The 18,271-nt window shown below is 44.1% G+C and overlaps 1 protein-coding gene across 1 annotated transcript in view; it reads right to left on the bottom strand.

Moving 5' to 3' along the window:
* The window catches only part of klhl32 (kelch-like family member 32), a 43,012-nt gene that overhangs the window by 6,891 nt on the left and 17,850 nt on the right, over positions 1 to 18,271 (bottom strand). Inside the window, exons 4-7 of the mRNA XM_021321690.2 lie at positions 17,718 to 17,825; positions 11,845 to 11,943; positions 6,138 to 6,353; positions 1,140 to 1,866 (exon numbers count right to left, since the gene is read on the bottom strand). Coding sequence (XP_021177365.1) covers positions 1,140 to 1,866; positions 6,138 to 6,353; positions 11,845 to 11,943; positions 17,718 to 17,825 — 1,150 coding nt within the window. The remainder of the gene's footprint in view (positions 1 to 1,139; positions 1,867 to 6,137; positions 6,354 to 11,844; positions 11,944 to 17,717; positions 17,826 to 18,271) is intronic.

Raw genomic sequence — 18,271 nt, 5'->3', positions numbered from 1 at the left:
CTTTGAAAACTGATAAATTCAAGTAATTTTCTAGATTCCACTCAGTAAGGAATTTCAAATTCATAACTACCAGCAGGAGATTACTTAAAAGTGATTTTGGTTAGATCAGGAGTCGACTGGCCCAAATGTATATCAGATCCATAATAAATGGAAAGGTATGGTAATACAAAGTTAACAGATAATAATATACAATTGAATTAAGTGTTACCCATGAGGTTTCAGAATTCGCATGACCGCTTCTCTCCATAGTTCATTATAATGCTTCAGTAGAATGAAAATAAGTTGAAATGCACTGGTTTAAAGTTTATGTCCCCTACTTAAGCCTTTATAGAAGGGTGACAAGAAGAAAGCAACAAAAATCCCTGTTTTTAGTGTCCAAGAATGAAAACTTATTTTCTTTATTTAAAAGGCTACATGTGGCAGAAAACTAACACCGTCCATTAAAAGCACCACTTGCAGAGTGAAACACGGTGTTGGCGGCCTCATGCTGTGGGGATTACTTTCTTTAACAGGGACAGAAAAGCGGGTCAGATGACGCTAAATACAGGGTCTTCCTGGATAAAAACCTGGTAGAGGTTGCTAAACACTAGTGTGGAGGTTCCAGTAGGACTGCAGCTGGAGTTACAATGGAGTGGTCAAGGTCAAAGCTTATTTCTTTTCATATAATGGCCTAGTCAAAGTCTAGATGGGAAATCTGTGGCAAGACCTGACAGCTACTGTTCATTCTGACTGACCTGGAGTTGTTTTGCTGAGAGGCATGGGATAAAAGTTCAGCGTCTAGAGGTGTAAAGCTGGTAGAAACTTCTACCAACAGATGTGCAGATCTAAACATCCCAGGAAACTTGTCTCCATATAATGTGGATTACTTCAGATATCCGTCTATGACTCAACATTAACACAGTACGACTCAGGAGAAGCTAAATACTAAGGCATGCCAGTCGTCTCCCTCCAAATATAAACTACTAAGCTTTGTGTTGGTCAGTCACATAAAATCCCCTTAAAACACGGTGAAGTCTTTGTTTGTGCTGTAACAAAATGTCAAAAAGGTTCCAGGCGAGTGAAAATGTGCAAATACAGAATAGGTGCGGGTGTTTTTACTGGAGAACACGGCGATTCTTCCTTTCCCGGCCGCTGCGTACCTGAGACCCAGAGCAGATCATCAGCCACACAGCCGGCATGGCAGGACAGCGAGCGGTCGAAGGGCTGCACGAACATCCATTTGTTCCTCTTGGGACAGTAGCGCTCCACGGAGGGGAGCACCTGCCTTAGCTCGTTCCTGCCGCCCACCGCGTACAAGTACTGACCCAGAGCCCCCAGTACAAAGTGTTCTCTGCACGCCTTCATGGGGGCTATCTCAATCCACCGGTTGCCCCTGGGGTCATATCTGCACGCAGTCCTCACGGCACACGTCCTCCCGGTGGCGTGCTCCACCTCACCGCCCACGACAAACAGGAAGTTGCCCATCACGGCGACACAGTGATGGCTGCGCCCGGTGGGCATGGGCGCCAACTCGCTCCAGTTCGACCCCCCCGCCACCCGCACGTCCTCCTGCGCCGACGGGTTGAAGTAACGCAGCTCCCTGACTCTGCTCACCTCCCGCTTTCGCCCGCCGACTATATAGAGGGTGAGGGACTGGAAGCGGGGCCTGGTGCTGGCCGACTGGCGGAGGGGCTGAGCGAAGGTGGCGTGATGGTAGTCCAGGGCTTCGTCCACCAGGGCGGCGGCGGTGGGGCAGGAGCGGACCAGGGGGTGGCTGTGGGCCAGGTGGTGGAGGGTGGGGACATCCATCAGGCCGTAGCGGACGTGCTGCAGGAGGTCCTCGGCATACTGGTAGCGATAGTCGTGCTCCAGCCAGAGAACGACCAACTGGAACGGGGAGACACAGGAGATCAGGACAACAGTCAGGGTTAAACCACAAGAACGCAGAACCCTGTTGTCGCTCTCAGGGCCGCTGCAACAAAACCTACACCTCATAGCTCAGGAGTTCTTCAAGCTTGCTCTTGGCCCAGTTTATGGGAAAAAAACTTGTTTTCCATGATGTCTGACAACTACTGAGTGATTGGTCAGAACTATGCAGCCGCCTCTGGTACTGCACTGAAAAAGGCTGCAGTGGGAGGGAAGAGCCAGCAGCAGCAGCACACTTGAATTCTTGTGACGTATAAAAGGGCCTTTAGCATTTCTAAAGGCCCTTTTATACTGGTGCTATTTTTGCAAATTCTGCTAATCCCTAATATAAACGCTAAAGAAAGTTTAAAATATCAGCTCCAAACGGTTGTCTTTGTTTTAGAATGGCAAAATGTTTTACAGCACCTGCTCTCTCTCTCTCTCATACAAACACACACACACACACACACACACACACACACACACACACACTGGGACTTTTTTCCTTTGCTTCAAAAAAAAATAATGAATGACTCCCTACAGCAGTAAGGCTAGAAAAAATATCTTTCCAGTGTTCCTAATTACTAATGGTAGAGAAATTAGAATGAGTGAAAATCTGTCACGGGAGGTCAAAGCTGTGCGAAAACTGGCAATCGGAAATCAGCCAAAAACCCGATTGGTTCATCTCTAGTCAGAAACAAATGAGTTTATGCTGTGTGAGCTTCTTGTATGTATCGGTTATTAAAACATGTTCACTTTAGTTCAACTGTAAGGCAAATCCTTGTTTCCTGTTTTTAAGTGTCGAACGAATAACTCCAGTCTACCCCCATCTTTCCCCCCCATTGAAAACGAGACACGTGGAGAAGGAGATAAAGGCTGCCTGAAGAAGGACGAGTGCTTACTGCAGGAGGACGGCGTTATGAAAAGGAGGGAAGGATAACCAAGCAAGAAGCAAAGGAAAAAGAAATGACTCAAGGACTGTTAATCAGATCTATGTTTTTCCACCAGAAGCTGATGGACTGAGGCAGGCCGGCGCTGCAGCCCTCGCTGCCAACACACAAGCATTTATTAATCAGCAACATTCAATATACAGACTGTAAATATCCACAGGCGGTCCGCTTTGTTTAACGCAGGTGAACTGGGAAGCAGGGGAAGGCTTTAATTGAACCTGAGAGAGGCGGAGGGTTGTTTAGCGGCGGCGAGCTGTGAATGTGGGCGAGCTGGCTGGAGATTACTGATGCTGTTAATGCGGGAAACAAAAGTGGGCTTCAGCGCAAGCCGTGCAGAACCTGGGAACTTATTACACAGGAACAAAGGAGAAAAACCGGGCGCAGGAAATAAGGAGGATGACCGCGGAGCGATCCGGATGAGACGCTAATAACACATCTGGAGCGATGACATGAGATCTGATGTGCGATGATTAAACACGGAGCGCTCCCCGACAAAGCTGTCGCTTTCCCCCTCAATTTGCTTTAAAAGGTGTGAATACGCAACAAACTCCTTCCTAAGTAAGGCTTCTGTCTTCTGTTGCATCCACGCCAGTCTCCTGCCTCGTCCTCCCCTTCCCCTGTCGCTCACCCGCCTCTCCTCCTCCTCCTCCTCCTCCTCGTCGTCGCTGTGAGGTGACAGTGTGTGAGCGTGTGCGCGCCGCAGCAGCTGACTGTGAAGGTCACGCTGCATCACACAACTTCCTCGGGGCACGGAATAAATCAACTCCGTCTCCCTCCTTCCTCTCTGCACTGAAAGAGAAAGTGCCAAAGAGAGGCAGGAAGAGTGTGCGTGCATGTGTGTGTGTGTGTGTGTGTGTAAGGGTGTGAAGGATGAGGAGGGGGATGCTACAGAAACACAGAGCAAAGGATGGCAAAAAAAAAAAAAAAGATAAAGAGGGAAAAAATACAAAGGCAGAGAAAATGTGATTTCCACAGCGTAAGAGACGCTGAGAAAAACTCTGAGAGACAATGATTGACGGGCCGGGCTGCATCGGTCCGGTACTGACGTGAACCCCCCCCCCCTCCCTCCCTCAACCTCACCGTCTCGGGCGCCCACCCTTTCGGACGGCGGCCCCCTCGCTTGCAGTTCTCTTCCGTCTGATGCCCAAATTAACCTTCTGAGCGAAGTGAAGGAGGCCCAAAGCAGCCTAATCAGAGGCTGATTATGGCAGCGGCGGCCGGCTAAAGGGTCAGGGTAATTGTGCCATCAGAGGCCTGATTGTTTTCAATCAGACGGGCGGCCGAGTGACAGCTGGGGGATTGGGGGCCCCTGATGGAGCCGCGGTGGGCCTAATCAGAGAAGAGAGGGAGAGAAAGAATGAGGGGTGGGGGTATGAGGGCCGGTGGGGGTGGTGTGAGGGCTGATTGGTGCAAATGAACAGTCAAAATGGCAAGTCCCCATCCTGCACCGCCGTCCTACTCCGCGTTGCTGGCAGTTCATCACGCGCGCACGCATGCTTATGTGGACTGACAGTTTGTCGCACCTGCGCACAAGAAAAATTCACAGACTGGCCTTCTTCCTGTGGCGCAGCCTCATCAATATCAATGTTTCAAAGGCAGGAGGCGGCGTTTCCTTTCTTGCACAATGAAGGCTCTTTGGTTACTTCTAATCCTCTGCTTTCCTGCCTTGCAAAAGTATTCCTGCTTCTTTAACTTTTTTACATTCCAGCCACGGACCTCTGTGTGTTTTATTGAAATGTTAAGTAACTGACGCAGAGTAGTGCATGTTTGTGAAGTGGAATGAAAGTGAGAGGGAAACGATGGGTTGATGAAATGTTAAAATATTTTTGCAGTAATCTTAAAAGTGTGGCATGCTCTGGAATTTAACCCCCACACACACACACACACACACACACACACACACACACACCTAAGATCGAGCGCCACCAATTACCTCTAGAGGTAAATAGAGTCCATCTATGTCATTTTATCTATGTATAAATCCTGGAGTTCTGTTTGCTAGAGAACATTAGTCAACAAACAGCATCGTTAAGACCAAGGAACACAGCAGACGGGTCAGGGAGAGAAAGCCTCAAGCACGGTTTGGTTTTAAGGAGAATCTATTAATATGTCAGCTATTTGCAGTCCACAAATCTGGACTTTACCAAAGAAATCCATTGTTGAAAAAAATCCAACAAAATCCAGTTAAAAGTTTGTTGTGCCCCCTGCGGAGATCTGGGCAAAGATGTGGACAAAAAGACAGAGGGGATGATGGTGGACTTCCAGACAACACTACCTTCCCTGAACCAACCTCCACAACACTTTGTCAGTTGTGGGTCATTTCCAGCTCCCAGGAACCAACCTTTCCTAGGAGATGGTCTTCACACTTTGTTCAGGAGAAGGCCCAGCAGAGATTGTACTTTCTGCGGCAAATCAAGAAGCACAACTTGCCACATCCAGTCTGTGTTGGTCCATCACTGTGTGGTTTGGCTAATCCACAAAACAGGACAGGTCCAAACTACAACAATCAGGTCTGCAGGGAGGATCATCAGTGTTGACCTTTCCTCCATCCGGGACTTACACCTTTGTAGGGTTAAGAAAAGAGCAGCTCCCAGCAACATTTCTGCAGACCACACACATCCTGCACACAAGCTGTTCAGACTTTTACCTTCAGCTCGGCTCTACAGTTAAGTACAAAGTACAAAGCTAAGTACAAAGCCTAGCTGCCACAGAGACGGCTTCTTTCTCCTGGTTGTCACGGTGATGCCATGCATATTTGGGGCAATCCGACAATGTCTTACTGAGAGCAAAGTGGAAGCGAGGTCAAATTCCTTCTTTGTCTGCGCAAACTTTGCAGTTAGAGCTGATTCTAATGCCGACTTTCAATTTGCTACGGTTTACTTGCAGGATGCTGTGTGTGACCAGATGCCAGTACCACACATCGCCCCGAACACACCATCCCCAATATGAAGCAAGGTAGTGGCAGCATCATGCTACGGGGATGCTTGTCTCCATGAGGGACAGAACAGTTTATGGGGAGGAAACTGCAGAGCAGCCTGGAGGGAAACCTGTTAGAGACGATAAAAGGCCATAACTTGAGCAGAGGTTCACCGTTATGTGCCGCCTTATGTTGGTCTACCCCATAAAATCTTTACATTCCTGCTGTTGTAACATGGCAGCATGTAAAAGGGTCCGAGCGGGTGTGAATACTTTTATCACACAGTGTATTCGTGATATAACCGTGACGCTGCGCAGTATGATGAATGTGCGGAGCGGCTGACGCGTCGTCACACCCACCCTCACTCAGACACACAGAGAAACTACCTTCCATATCTCCTCCTCGCTCAGGGAGGTGAGGCGGTCACTCTTCAGCACCTCCCTGAGGAGGCGGTACGGCAGCTGCAGGGCCTCGTCCTGTCGGCTCTGGCTCAGCTCGGACAGATGCTCCACCAGGAAACCCACCACGGCCTCCTCCAGGGCGGGTAGATGGAACAGGTCGGCCACGCGGTACAGCTCCAGGTAGTTCACGCTGCTTAGCTCCTGCAGGGAGGATCATAACGGTGAAGCACACGCGGTTGAATATAGTGTCCGCACACTGATGGCAACAACAACCTTCCAGAGGAGGGGGGAAGATGAGACAACACTGCCCTCTTCTGGCTGTCCTTCAGCACACACATCAAGACAATTTTTACTTCAACAACACCGTCTTTATCACATATGTGCATGTTTTCAAACAAAAAGTGGGACATAGACAGCTTTTATAGGATGCTTTGAGTTGTTTTTTTTTTTATCTGACAAAAGATTTGATTTTAAACAAGTAGAATTCATTGTTGCAAAGACGGTAAAACCAATAATTAAAGTAAGCTGAAACGTTTAGAAAACGCTGTTCTATTAATGGATTGGCTTTTTATAAAGTTTACTATAGGCTTTTTCACTTATTTATAAGTCACTCATTTTCTTTTTTTCTGTGTCTACCTACGTGTCACAAAAAAAAAATCTGAACTGTCTTTCTTACGGTAACCAAAGAGCAACGGCATCACCCATTTTAAGAATGTATGGAACATTAATCATAAAGGAGTTTCTGGCTGTCTTCCACTTCACGAGGCAAAAGAATGGAGCTTTAGTAAAACACTGCACAGATAAGAAGGGAACGTCGCTGAAGGAAAAAATAGATTTCAAAACAAGCGTATTACGAGGAAGAAAATACAAGTGGCTGTACTGAAAATAAACGCTAATCAGTTTCCTCGCGCCCTTCGTGATGTCACCAGTGGCATAAGTTCCTGGAGCTAGCTTTAGCAAATGTAGAATCTATACTGAATAAATATTGCTTTACCATAAAGTAGAAAAACATACATAACACTGACCATGACATGTTATTCAGTAGGTGACAAACGGTATGTAAAGTGAAATTAGTTCATTTTACACAGATGTCTGGCTTGTAGCTTTAAATCACGACTTTTTTTTCCTGTATAGCATAATGATACGCTTTTGCTCTGGGACAGCAGTGATTGTCCTCCAGAAAGAAGAAAAAATAATTATCACCAAATCTTTTAAGACTGATTAATCAAGGAAAGTTGCTAAACCTTTGATCTCCAATCTCCTATGTATTTACTGTATCAGTAATAACTGCCGTCCGCCTTTACTCATTTACTTGACACGCTGTCCACATCATTAGTGTCTGTGGAAATGTACTTGTTTTCTCCATTTGGTCATTTTTCTGTGTTACTGTGACGGCAGCAAACAATCACTCCAACACCATCTCCCTGGCCGATGCAGATTCAGGATCTATCGCCTAATCTCACTTCCATCCAATCATCCACAGACCAATTCTAGGTCTTTTAATCGCATTGGATCCTTATATTTCTCTTTCTAGGAGTGAATGCTGAATTGTGCTTGTTCCATTGTAACATACAGTATAATCCATTAACTTTTAAACATAGACTCCTACGTTCAAAGTGCTTTGCTTCAAATCACAACCGTCCCACTTTGCTTGTACTTGCTTTAGGTTTTAGGCACAGCTGACAGAGAACGAGTCACATCATTTGTTACGCTGCGCTGATTTCTTGAAGTACTTTTGGACCCTTTTGACTGTTTCAACAGGAAGCTCCCTTTCTCAGCTTATGTTTTTCTGGTAATCAGCCCGCTGCAAGTGCTCATCAAGATCTGTAAGCAAACTCTTTTAGCTGCAGGCTCATTTGCATCCAGAGGTGTCAAGTAACGAAGTACAAATACTTTGTTACTGTACTTAAGTACACTTTTTAGGTATCTATACTTTACTCCATTACTTATTTTTCTTCCTACTTCTGACTTCTACTCATTACATTTTCACACAAGTATCTGTACTTTCTATTCCTTACATTTTTAAAACAAACGTTACTCGTTACTCTTGCCTTCAGTTTAAAATTTATAAATATTTATTTCACGTAATGCGCGCCATCCAATGCAGATCATTGGCGCCATCCACACCTAGTGAGAACTAGTGATGAGTCATATAACGCAAACACTCATTGGTTAGTAGTTCACGCGTGACGTCAGCGCTACATCCGGGCACGGTGGTTGGCAAAAAACAGAGCTGCTCTCGTCTCCTACATGACAAAACGGGTGATTTAGAACGTACTTTTAGTTAGTTTATTTTTGGAATCTAAGCAATGCCTACGACTTGTTGTGCTCCCGGTTGCACAGAGAGGCATTCCAAATCGTCGGATGTACGTTTCTGTCGTTTACCGAAGGAGGAAGGACGAAGAAAGAAATGGATAATTTCAATGAAAAGAGCGCAGGCAGACCCTCCCAATGGACTGGAAGAGGCATCATACTACGACAGAATTTGCAGTCTACACTTCATCGGAGCACTTGGCCAGCATTTCACAGACTCGCTCCGTCCCTTCAGGCTTTTGCTGTGTGGATCTGGCAATCTGATACCATCAACCATCAACTTACTCTTAAAACGATCTTGTGATACGTTATCTAAAGAAGAAAAATACATGGAGAACTCGTCAGTTTCTCTGTTTGTGTCCGCCATTGTGTTTGCCTTTTGCCAACCAGTCTGGCGCACATGCGCAAAAAACCCGGACTCTCTCTCTCTCTCTCTCTCTCTCTCTCTCTACACACAAACTACCTAGAATGTTTTTGCACCAAAGGGTATATTTTACCTTAGGTATTTGATGGAACTCACACATTTATGTTCTGGCAGTTCTGCAGGCTTGAATACTACCTCTGTTTGGAATTTAATTCCTATAAAGTTTGAGAGAGAACATGCTCCTTGAGTGACTTTGTCTTTGACTAATGGGGTTAATGATTATGTTGTGTCTTGGGCCACATGTAGAACTAATCAGTGTTTAAATTAAGCTTTCAGTTCATATAGTGGCATTTTTTTAAAGGTTACTTTATACTTTTATACTTTGAGTAGTTTTTGGAGCACATACTTTTTCACTTTTACTTGAGTAAAGAGGTCAAGTTGATACTTCAACTTTTACCAGAGTGTTTTTAAACTGCAGTATCTATACTTCTACTTAAGTAACAAATGTGTGTACTTTTGACACCACTGTTTGCATCACTAGACCTATGCAGGCATTTGTTTCATCAGTGCAAATTACAGGGCATTTTTTCCTCAACTTGATCTGAAAAAAAAAACACGGATCAGTAACTTGAACAATGTCACCGAATGTTTTTGAGGTACGATCTACAAAAGGTAAAATGTTCAGCTGTTTGATAATATTGTTTTATGTCAAATATGGGATTTTTTTATTAACTAATTTGTCTATTTTCTATATAAACTAACACTAATAAACAAACTCCCAATCATTATTCCATAGTAGGAATTTCATATTACTCTTATCAGGGTTTGCAGCTCCTGTAGAAGTTCTTTATTTTAGCTGAACTACCATAGAACAAGTTATATTGTTGAACTACTTTAATGAAAGCAATATTAAAATAGGTTTCTAATAAATGTGAGATATTTTCTCCAGATAAATTGAGTATCTTCTTTACTGATATTTATAATAAAATGCTTTTAATGAATCGCTTAAAATGAGCACTGCGTGTAGGTAAAAAAGAGCCTTAAACATTTTCCCTGTCATGAATGTTTACAACCACCAGATGGCGCTTTAGAGCTAAATTTAATATCTTTGTCAGAACTAAATAAATATGGACATGAAAACCGTTGACTCAGTGAACGGGCTTTAATTAGGACACATGCATTTGAGTCTTGGGTGAGAGAAACCAAGCTGGGTTCCCAAGTCCTTGAAAACATCAAGACTCATCTTTTTTTCAGAATGTAGGGATATCCCATCAGGATTTTTGATTCCAGATAACGATCCAATGCCCTTAAGATTTGAAATTTATTGATCCAATCCTACGTTAAGTCGATGGAGCGTCAATACTTGGAAACACAGTAGCATTAAAGTGCAAGATATCTAAATTGTTTTCTAAATGCTAAATGTCACAAGAATTCTTTAAATTCAGTCATTTACCTACCTTTTCTTAGTAATTGGTAGAATTACCTTTTAAACTGTATCACATGTGTCAAACATTTTTGGTATCCTTCCCAAAGCCCATTTTGCTCGGATACTCCTGACAGAACTGGTGTACCTGGGTCAGGGTGGTAGGCTCTGCCTGTTGGAATGAGACCAGCGCTTTGTGATGGCGGCTCAAAAGCACTTAGCCTGTCTTCATTAGGCCACTTTGTAACAACTCTGGCACTACGCTTACGGTCATTGTCCATCCAATCTGAAAGTTGTGGGTTCAATCACAGCTTCCTCTTGCCATATGAATGTGTCTTCTGCAAACCTGAGCAAGGCACTTAACCCAATTTTGCCTAAGGACGTGTGTCGTGTATGAATGTTCGTGAAGTCGGGTGAATAGGGCTCTAGTGCAGCCCGCTTTGAGTGATGAGTATTACTAGAAAAGTGCTATATAAACTCAGTCCTCCAAATGTAACCATGGTCATTTGTGACCCAAAAATGTAGCAATGTTAAGGTGTTAGTTTCATAGGACCATGGGACATGTCTCCTAAATGAAGATGTTTTTCCTTGTGTGGATTTACAAACTGTTGTCTTTTTCTGTTATTTTTGAAATCATGACTTCTTCCTTACTGATTGGCCTTTCAGCAAATGTCAGTAAGAAGCTTGTTTCACTGGGGATAAGGACACTCTCTTAATATCTTCAACCAGCATCTTCTGGAGTTGTTTTGCTTTTGTCGTGGAACACATTAATATTCATCTCCGGGGTTCAGAACGGCATGATGGCTGGACATTCCCGTGGTGTTTTGACTTGGTTCTAATTATTTAAACAAATCAATGTGGCACCTTAAAGTACCTGGATGAACCAGACCTGTGCAGGCCCACAATTGTCTTCCTGACAGCTTTTTTTTTTTTTTTTTTCCTCATTACATCACCCAAGAAGCAGCTTGTGCACTAAAATGCATCCCCCAATTCACTTAAATGTTCCAAATTAACCTATTGCAGCTTACAAAACCATGACATAAGCATTTGGGCCTTCTAAAAAAAATGTCAAACGCGTATTTAAAACTGATTAAAAAGTTCTGGGAACAAAATGTAAACTACCAAAAGTATAACTGATAAAATAGCAGGACAGTGCAATGCGAAATGGGGATATTTTTTAGCCTTCATTAAATATGACACTTAGACTCACTCTATGAAGAGCAAATGGTGGTAAACTTAGTTTTAAATAGTCTAACAGGAACAGAGTGAATCTGGAATTTGATTGTACTCTAATGCTTACAGTCGGAGCCCGAGGAGAGTTGCACATGAGCCGTGGGTTCTTATCATTGCTATCACATGGATTTATTCGGTATTAGTAGTCCTCATGGCACCAAAGTCAGCACTCATCGGGAAGGGTTTCATTTCTGGGCTCCATGTTCAGGGTTTAGGACAAAAAAGGTGAACTGAGCTCAGGTTAAGGGTGCGGTTACGCATTAGCTTTTAATATGCAGGGCTAGGTTCAGCACTGGGGTCAGCGGATGGAAAATCCTAATGAGGTGAGTGTGTGTGTGTGTGTGTGTGTGTGTGTGTACCTGGATGAGGTAGCTGGAGCAGAGGCTGAGGAGCTCCAGCAGCTGAAGGTGACTGCCTGCAGACAGGACGTCCTGGATGACAGCCGGCTCCAGCAGAATCTGCCCACAGCACATTATGAAGGTTATTAGCTTTTTCAGGCTCACTGCAGCCGAGGCCTGAAATCGTTTGGACACTCGGTGTAAAACCTTGGAGCGGGTCTTAATATTTATTCATGATGTCAAGACATGATTAAGATAATTCAGGTTTAAACTATACTCTGAACCAACACTGACTTTGCTTCCTGTTTGAGTTGACTCAACAGAAGCTAAAGTAATGTGATGAAGGTCTGCCTCCCTGGCCCCAATGTCTCTCGCTCTTTCCCGGCATTAAACTCTGTAAATCCGCCAACTCATGCTCATAAGAGCAGAGCCAGGTAGTGTCGGAGGGATCCAACTTAATGTTAACTTAATGTTCCACCAGCAGTGAGAGCAATAACCCAGTCAGGCTAAACCTTGTCCGCCGTCATCACACAGTGGACAGATCTGCTCCGAACCAACGGATTTTCTGAAGCAGAAGCAAATCTCGGAGGATCCACTGAGCTGTGCCGCCCTGCGTGGAGGTGCAAGTCAGAAAAATGACTTCAACCTTTTTTTTTTTGTCTCGCTTGTGTTTTAATGTTGCTGAGACAGCGGATAGGTAAGCATTATTTAGCAGCGCTCATGGCTATCATGTTTTTGCCTGAATGCTGCTCATTATTTATTCATTCTAAGGCAGAGAAACAGCTCTGAGAACAAATGTTCTGTCTCCCGTCAGTGCATTTTCTCCGGTTACTGGAAGGGATATGTAAAATAGCATTGGCTGCTACTTCAAATGATCCGCTTTTGCTTGATATGGCACAAATAAACTTTATTTAAACCACACAAATTCTTCAAAAGATGTGTTTGAAGCCGTAAACGAGTGTCTGTGGATACATGTACACCTATAGGGGGAGAGAGATCCCACGAAGCGTCCCTCATAACTGCATCATTTTTCCTCTGCCAGCAATTAGCTGCATCCGCACATTTCCATTTCATCACAGCGCGGCTTCCCGGCAGGCCTGGGCTGCAGGCCAGTCAACCACACGCACCGTCCATGAGCCTCGCCAGCGTAACATATTCAGACAAGAGGGCAACAACAGGGTGGTAACTTGCTTCACTTACGAGAGTCGATGCACTGATTCAGAGAGAGAGAGAGAACGGAAGGGCTCTAACCATCACTCACGATCAAGATTCTCCTGAAACATCCTTATTTAGGAAACTGAAGACTCAGGTGGGCTTTTCATCAGGATTATGAAGCAAGACGCTTCCTGTCAGGAGAGAGCAGCAGTGGTGCCACTGCAAAAACAGACTAAACTAAACTAAAAATAAGTTAAAATTTTCTTGAAATTAGTGTATTTGTACTTTATTTGAGTAGGTAGATAAGATAATCTGCTAATTGAATAAGATTTTTGCACTTAAAATAGGAAGAACTCATCTCCATCAACTTATTTCAAGTGCATTATATCGAATTATCTTATTTTAGGGGTAAAATTACTCTTCCCATTGGCAGATCATCTTATTTGCCTGTTCAAATCAAGGACAAATACACTCATTTGAAGAAAATGTTACTTATTTTTAGTTCTGTTTTTGCAGTGCATGGCCTGCTGGTTGGAGCAGGTCGATAGGATGACTCTTAGCTGCACGCCACAAACCTGGCCTTTCCGGAGAAGGAGGAAGTCATGAGAAGTCCTGTTTTGCAGTTTGTCACAAGTCATGTAGGGGAACACGACATACGTGGAGAAAAACAAAAGAGCTCTGGTCAGACCAAACCAGAACTGCACTATGTGAGGCAGAAAACACCGCACAACACTGAAAACCACTACCACCACAGTGAAGCATGGTGCCGGCAGCATCATGCTGTGGGAATGTGTCTCTTTAGCAGGAACAGGGAAGGTGTTTGGAGTAAGGAACGTAATGGAGTGAGGCAGAAAGGGTTAAGGCAAAAGGTGCTTAATAAATAAATAAAAACTGAAACACAGAGGAGAAAGCTTCAGGAGGCACAGGAAGGATCTGATCAAGAGCAAAGGAAAATAAAAGGCTATAAGTGCTCAGGAGGTGATTAGTCGGACAAGGAGTAGGTGAAGAAATGGATGGCAGTTGTGAAGGGACATGACCTGAGGGAAAATGACTAGGCCGGGATTCAAACCCAGAACCTTCTTGCTGCGAGGCAACAGCACTAGCGACTGCGCCACTGTGCTAAAACGTCTTTGATCCGATCAGCGTCCAGTCAGGGGACAGCAGCGATGGCGATCTGAGCTAATGACTCCAGGGACTGGAAGTGGATGCTGTTCACATCCTGCTGTCGCTCTCCTCAGCCCAGATGCCCGTTACGGTTAGAGCAGCGCAGCCTTTGCACAGCAGAAGTCAGTTTTGTAACACTGTGCCTACTTTAGAGTGGGAGTCCGGGGAGCTCTTGTGTAATCTGGCAGGCATTGTACTCTCTAGTCGCAAACTTTCGACTGGAGAAGAGGATGAAACAAGGGCAGAATCTACGTCCTATCCAGTACGGATTTCAGGGACAGAGTAAAATGTCGGCTAGTCTGCACGCTCACTCTGCTGGTCTGTGAGATGTAGCCTAAAGATTTTTAGTAGGTCGTTATTTACAGCACGGGGATATGTCGCCCTCGTCTCATCTACTATCATCTCCTTTAGGCAGACAGGAGCAGAGCCAAGCAAAAATGGGCGGCTTGCGAGCCTGCAGTTGACCTACTTACTGGCCCAGTCTCTGCTCGTTTTCCCGGGAAATAAAATTAGGAGTATTTAACGAGTTCACGACTTTTCAGGATACAAAATAAGCCACAGTGCTGGTTCCTGGAGCCGTAGTAACAGTCTCAGAACGCCGGTCGGGAAAAGCAATTACAACAGTTATGGCTGAAGCGGTGAGTGGGTACAGACAGATACTAATGTCTACCAAACGGCTGATTCACCCTGAAAATCCAATGTATCCTTTCTTAAATGTACCTTTACAGCCGTGTCTTCCTCGGGTCCAGCAAGTGATCTGTGTTTTGGCTGCCGCCAACCAAGGATGGGCAAACCTTACACGCTTTTGCATCGCTTTTAAATCCCGCTCCAGCAGCTTATGGTGCTGAGATTAAAACGGTAATCTGCAAAACCCCTGTTTTGAAATGTTTATGCAACATGTGCGGCACTGGTCAGCGACGACAAATTTGAAATCATAATTTCATCTGCTCATGGTAAAAAATGAAGTACTACACAGACTCTAAACCAGGAGTACATACTACAGTGTGCGACACACAATGATATGGTCTTTACTCGGTCAGAGACTTAGGCAAAAACATCTCCAGATCAAGTGCATGACACGACTGTCTCTATTTACCATCCTCAGAGCAAAGTGGAGGATTTTGCCCCTTCGGGGTCCGGAGGACTTGCTGTAGTTGAAGGAACCGTGAATTTTGCTCCCTGTTGTAAAAGCTTGACAGCAGTAGTTGCAAATAAGGGTGAAACAACCCTTTGTCAGCTTTAGAGGGCCCTTTTAGAGCCAGACTCATTTGGATAGCTTTGGTCCCTTACTGCTTGAAGGCATCATTTAAAAACAGCATTTTGTCGTCGTTCTGGGGATCTTCGTCTACTATTAGAAACGATCGGAAACATTGAGGTGTGACAGAAAGTGCAAAAGAAGAAGAAATCATACACACAGCTTAGGTTTTAGACAGCAGGGGCTGACAACCCGCTGATGGCCCAACCACTGGCCACACAACTGGAAAGTTGGTAACTCTCAGGCACCGTCCTCTGCTGTTTTTACAGGACATGTTTATGGTTTTACTCATCAAAACGCAACCACACACTTTAGATTGCAGTAGAAGTTTATTGATTGGTTTAAATAGATTTGTACCATTTGTAAGCGGGTACATTTAGTTCACTTGTGTATTTTTATTAACCATCTCTCGTCACCGCTTTCTTACCTACCATGGTCCCTGGGAGCTGTCCCAGACAAAATATGGCAGTCAAGGCTCAGAGCACTTAAATACACGTAGGGGGTAACAAGACTGCACCAGCAACTCCAGCTGGAGAGGGGGAATCAGTATTGCATTTAGTTCAAGTCGTTTTTAATATTTAACTGAAGATTTATGTTTTAAAGTTTAAGATTTTTCATTTCCTTCCTTGGTGTTCAGTTTACCAACAAACGTAACTGTACTTTGTTGTTTTCTTGCAGTTAGTGATTGAACTGTTGTGTTGTGTCAGCAGTTATATACACCCATGTGTGTCACGTCTTTGTTAGGTCAGCTATGCTTTGTCTTTACAATCAGTCGGTTTGTTATGGTCACAATATTTTTTTTATTTTATTTGGGTGCCAGAAATAAAAAAATATATATTTTCCTGTGTCTAATTCCTGTGTCTCCTCCTGCTTGTAACTCGGTCCATCACAAACAGATTGATTAGTTTGTTTTCAGCCATCGGTGTTGTAGATTTATCGCATTTTTAGACGTATTCATCCAGTTGCAGGAGCCCTGTAGCTTCAGGTGCAAGACAGCTTCACATTTACTTCTAGAATAATTTATCGTACCGAGACATTTAAGGTGAAATGTCCCGCGGCTCAGGTGCTGTGGCTGCAAACCAAAGCCACATTTCAGCCCTTCAGCACCACGCTTTGCTGTCGGTGTGGCAAACACGGTCCTGTGTAATTTAACTAAACACTTCGCTTTTTAGCCGTTTAGAGGAATCTGTGGTTCGTTCAAACTGAACTTTGTCACATTCTTATTACCAACAGGATGCTTTTTTTGTACAGCAAACAAGGGGGGCCAGTACTTAACTTTATTTTACTGCACTGTGCAGTCTGACCTTAGAATGGACTTTTTTGGATGTTTACTCCTGGAAACTCCAGCAGTTCTCACTTATTAACCTCTTGCAATAAATAAAGCTTTCATAAGTGCTATACAAGCGAGGCAGCTGCTGAGAGGGAGTTATGGTTGGATAAGTTGAGTACCTAGAGAGGAGCAGAGACTCTGCATTCTAGTGTAACCAGGTCCAGTAAAGCAGACAAGTAGCTGCTCTTAACTCAGGAGGACATTCATTAAAGGGGACATACCATGCAAAATCCACTGTTTTAGCCCTTAAGTACATTTTGTTGTGTACTTGGAAGTCCCAGAAAATTGGAAAGTAGTCTGTCTAGGAGCTGCGTAGACATCTTTATATTCTATTTGGGTCATTTTTTTCAAGCCATTCAGTGTTCTCTGTTTTCTAATATATACATTTTTTTAACAATTACATCACAGTATGTGCTGTGAAACTGCTAAACAAGGTCATGGACTTCTGGTTTACCAATTTCACAAATCTTTAATTTTTATTTCTAGGACCAAGTTTGTAGTCCAAGCTGAAGAGTGCTGAAGTTACAAGTGCATAAGTCAAAATGTTTGGTTGTTCATTACACCGACTCCCAGCATCCCACAAAAATGGCTGAACGGGGTGGAGTGGAAATATTAGTAACCTGAAGCGGGCGGGGTGTGAGGAGCCTCCTTTAGATTTAAAGAAAGAACACCAAAACAAAATGATCTTAGATATACCTAAAAACAGGTGTAAAAAGGGAAACATGGGGGTAAATTAACAAGGGATTCACCCCAAAGCTTTGCAGTTCCATTTTATCTAGACCACAACTGAATGATTTAAATGTGAAAAGGAGGAATAGAAAAGCATGATCTGTTCCCTTTAAGTTAAATTGAGATTCAGCGTACTGGTAATAGTTGCTGTAAAGGTTGAAACACATAATTTCATGTTATTACTGGAATTCAACAAAGGTTGCAGCACGTCTCAAACAACTTGTCTTTGTGTGTGATATTCCACATGAAACAACAGCTCACCTGTCCAGTGTAGGCAAAATCTAAAGCGTGCTTCAGTCCAACGCTGGTCACTCCTTGCAGGGTTACTTCGTCTGCATCACTCTCCACCATACACAGGCTGAACATGGCCTGGGGGGACAAAGCCAAGATGGTCAGTCAAAGGAGAACTACATCACGGACCGGACGTTTTCAGTCATAATAAATAAATCATGACCTTGCATTAGACAGCAATTGTGGCCTTGGACGGTATAGTTCACAAAGCATCAATACCCCCTTGGTTTCCTGTGAATTCTCATCATGTGTATTTGAAGATTTGCAGCATTTCCACATAAAAGTAAATTCATTTTGCGTTCCCTGGGACTTTGATAAGTAGACTGAGCCTGACAGACGCTACGTTTAAGATTTATCGAGCATCGATTTGTCTGCCTGGGGCCTAGAGAGCAGCGAATGCAAACCGCACATCAGTACTTTCTGCTACACCTCTCGGTCTTCCTCCGATCCCGGCACACAGTCACATGAGTGCACGCTGGGCTCCATGTGAAATCAAAGCAGCCAGCACAGGATCTGGCTCTGCT

The sequence above is a fragment of the Fundulus heteroclitus genome, chromosome 3 (genome assembly GCF_011125445.2).
Source record: "Fundulus heteroclitus isolate FHET01 chromosome 3, MU-UCD_Fhet_4.1, whole genome shotgun sequence".
In the NCBI taxonomy this organism is placed as follows: domain Eukaryota; kingdom Metazoa; phylum Chordata; class Actinopteri; order Cyprinodontiformes; family Fundulidae; genus Fundulus; species Fundulus heteroclitus.
This window is presented reverse-complemented; position numbering and strand designations above follow the sequence as displayed.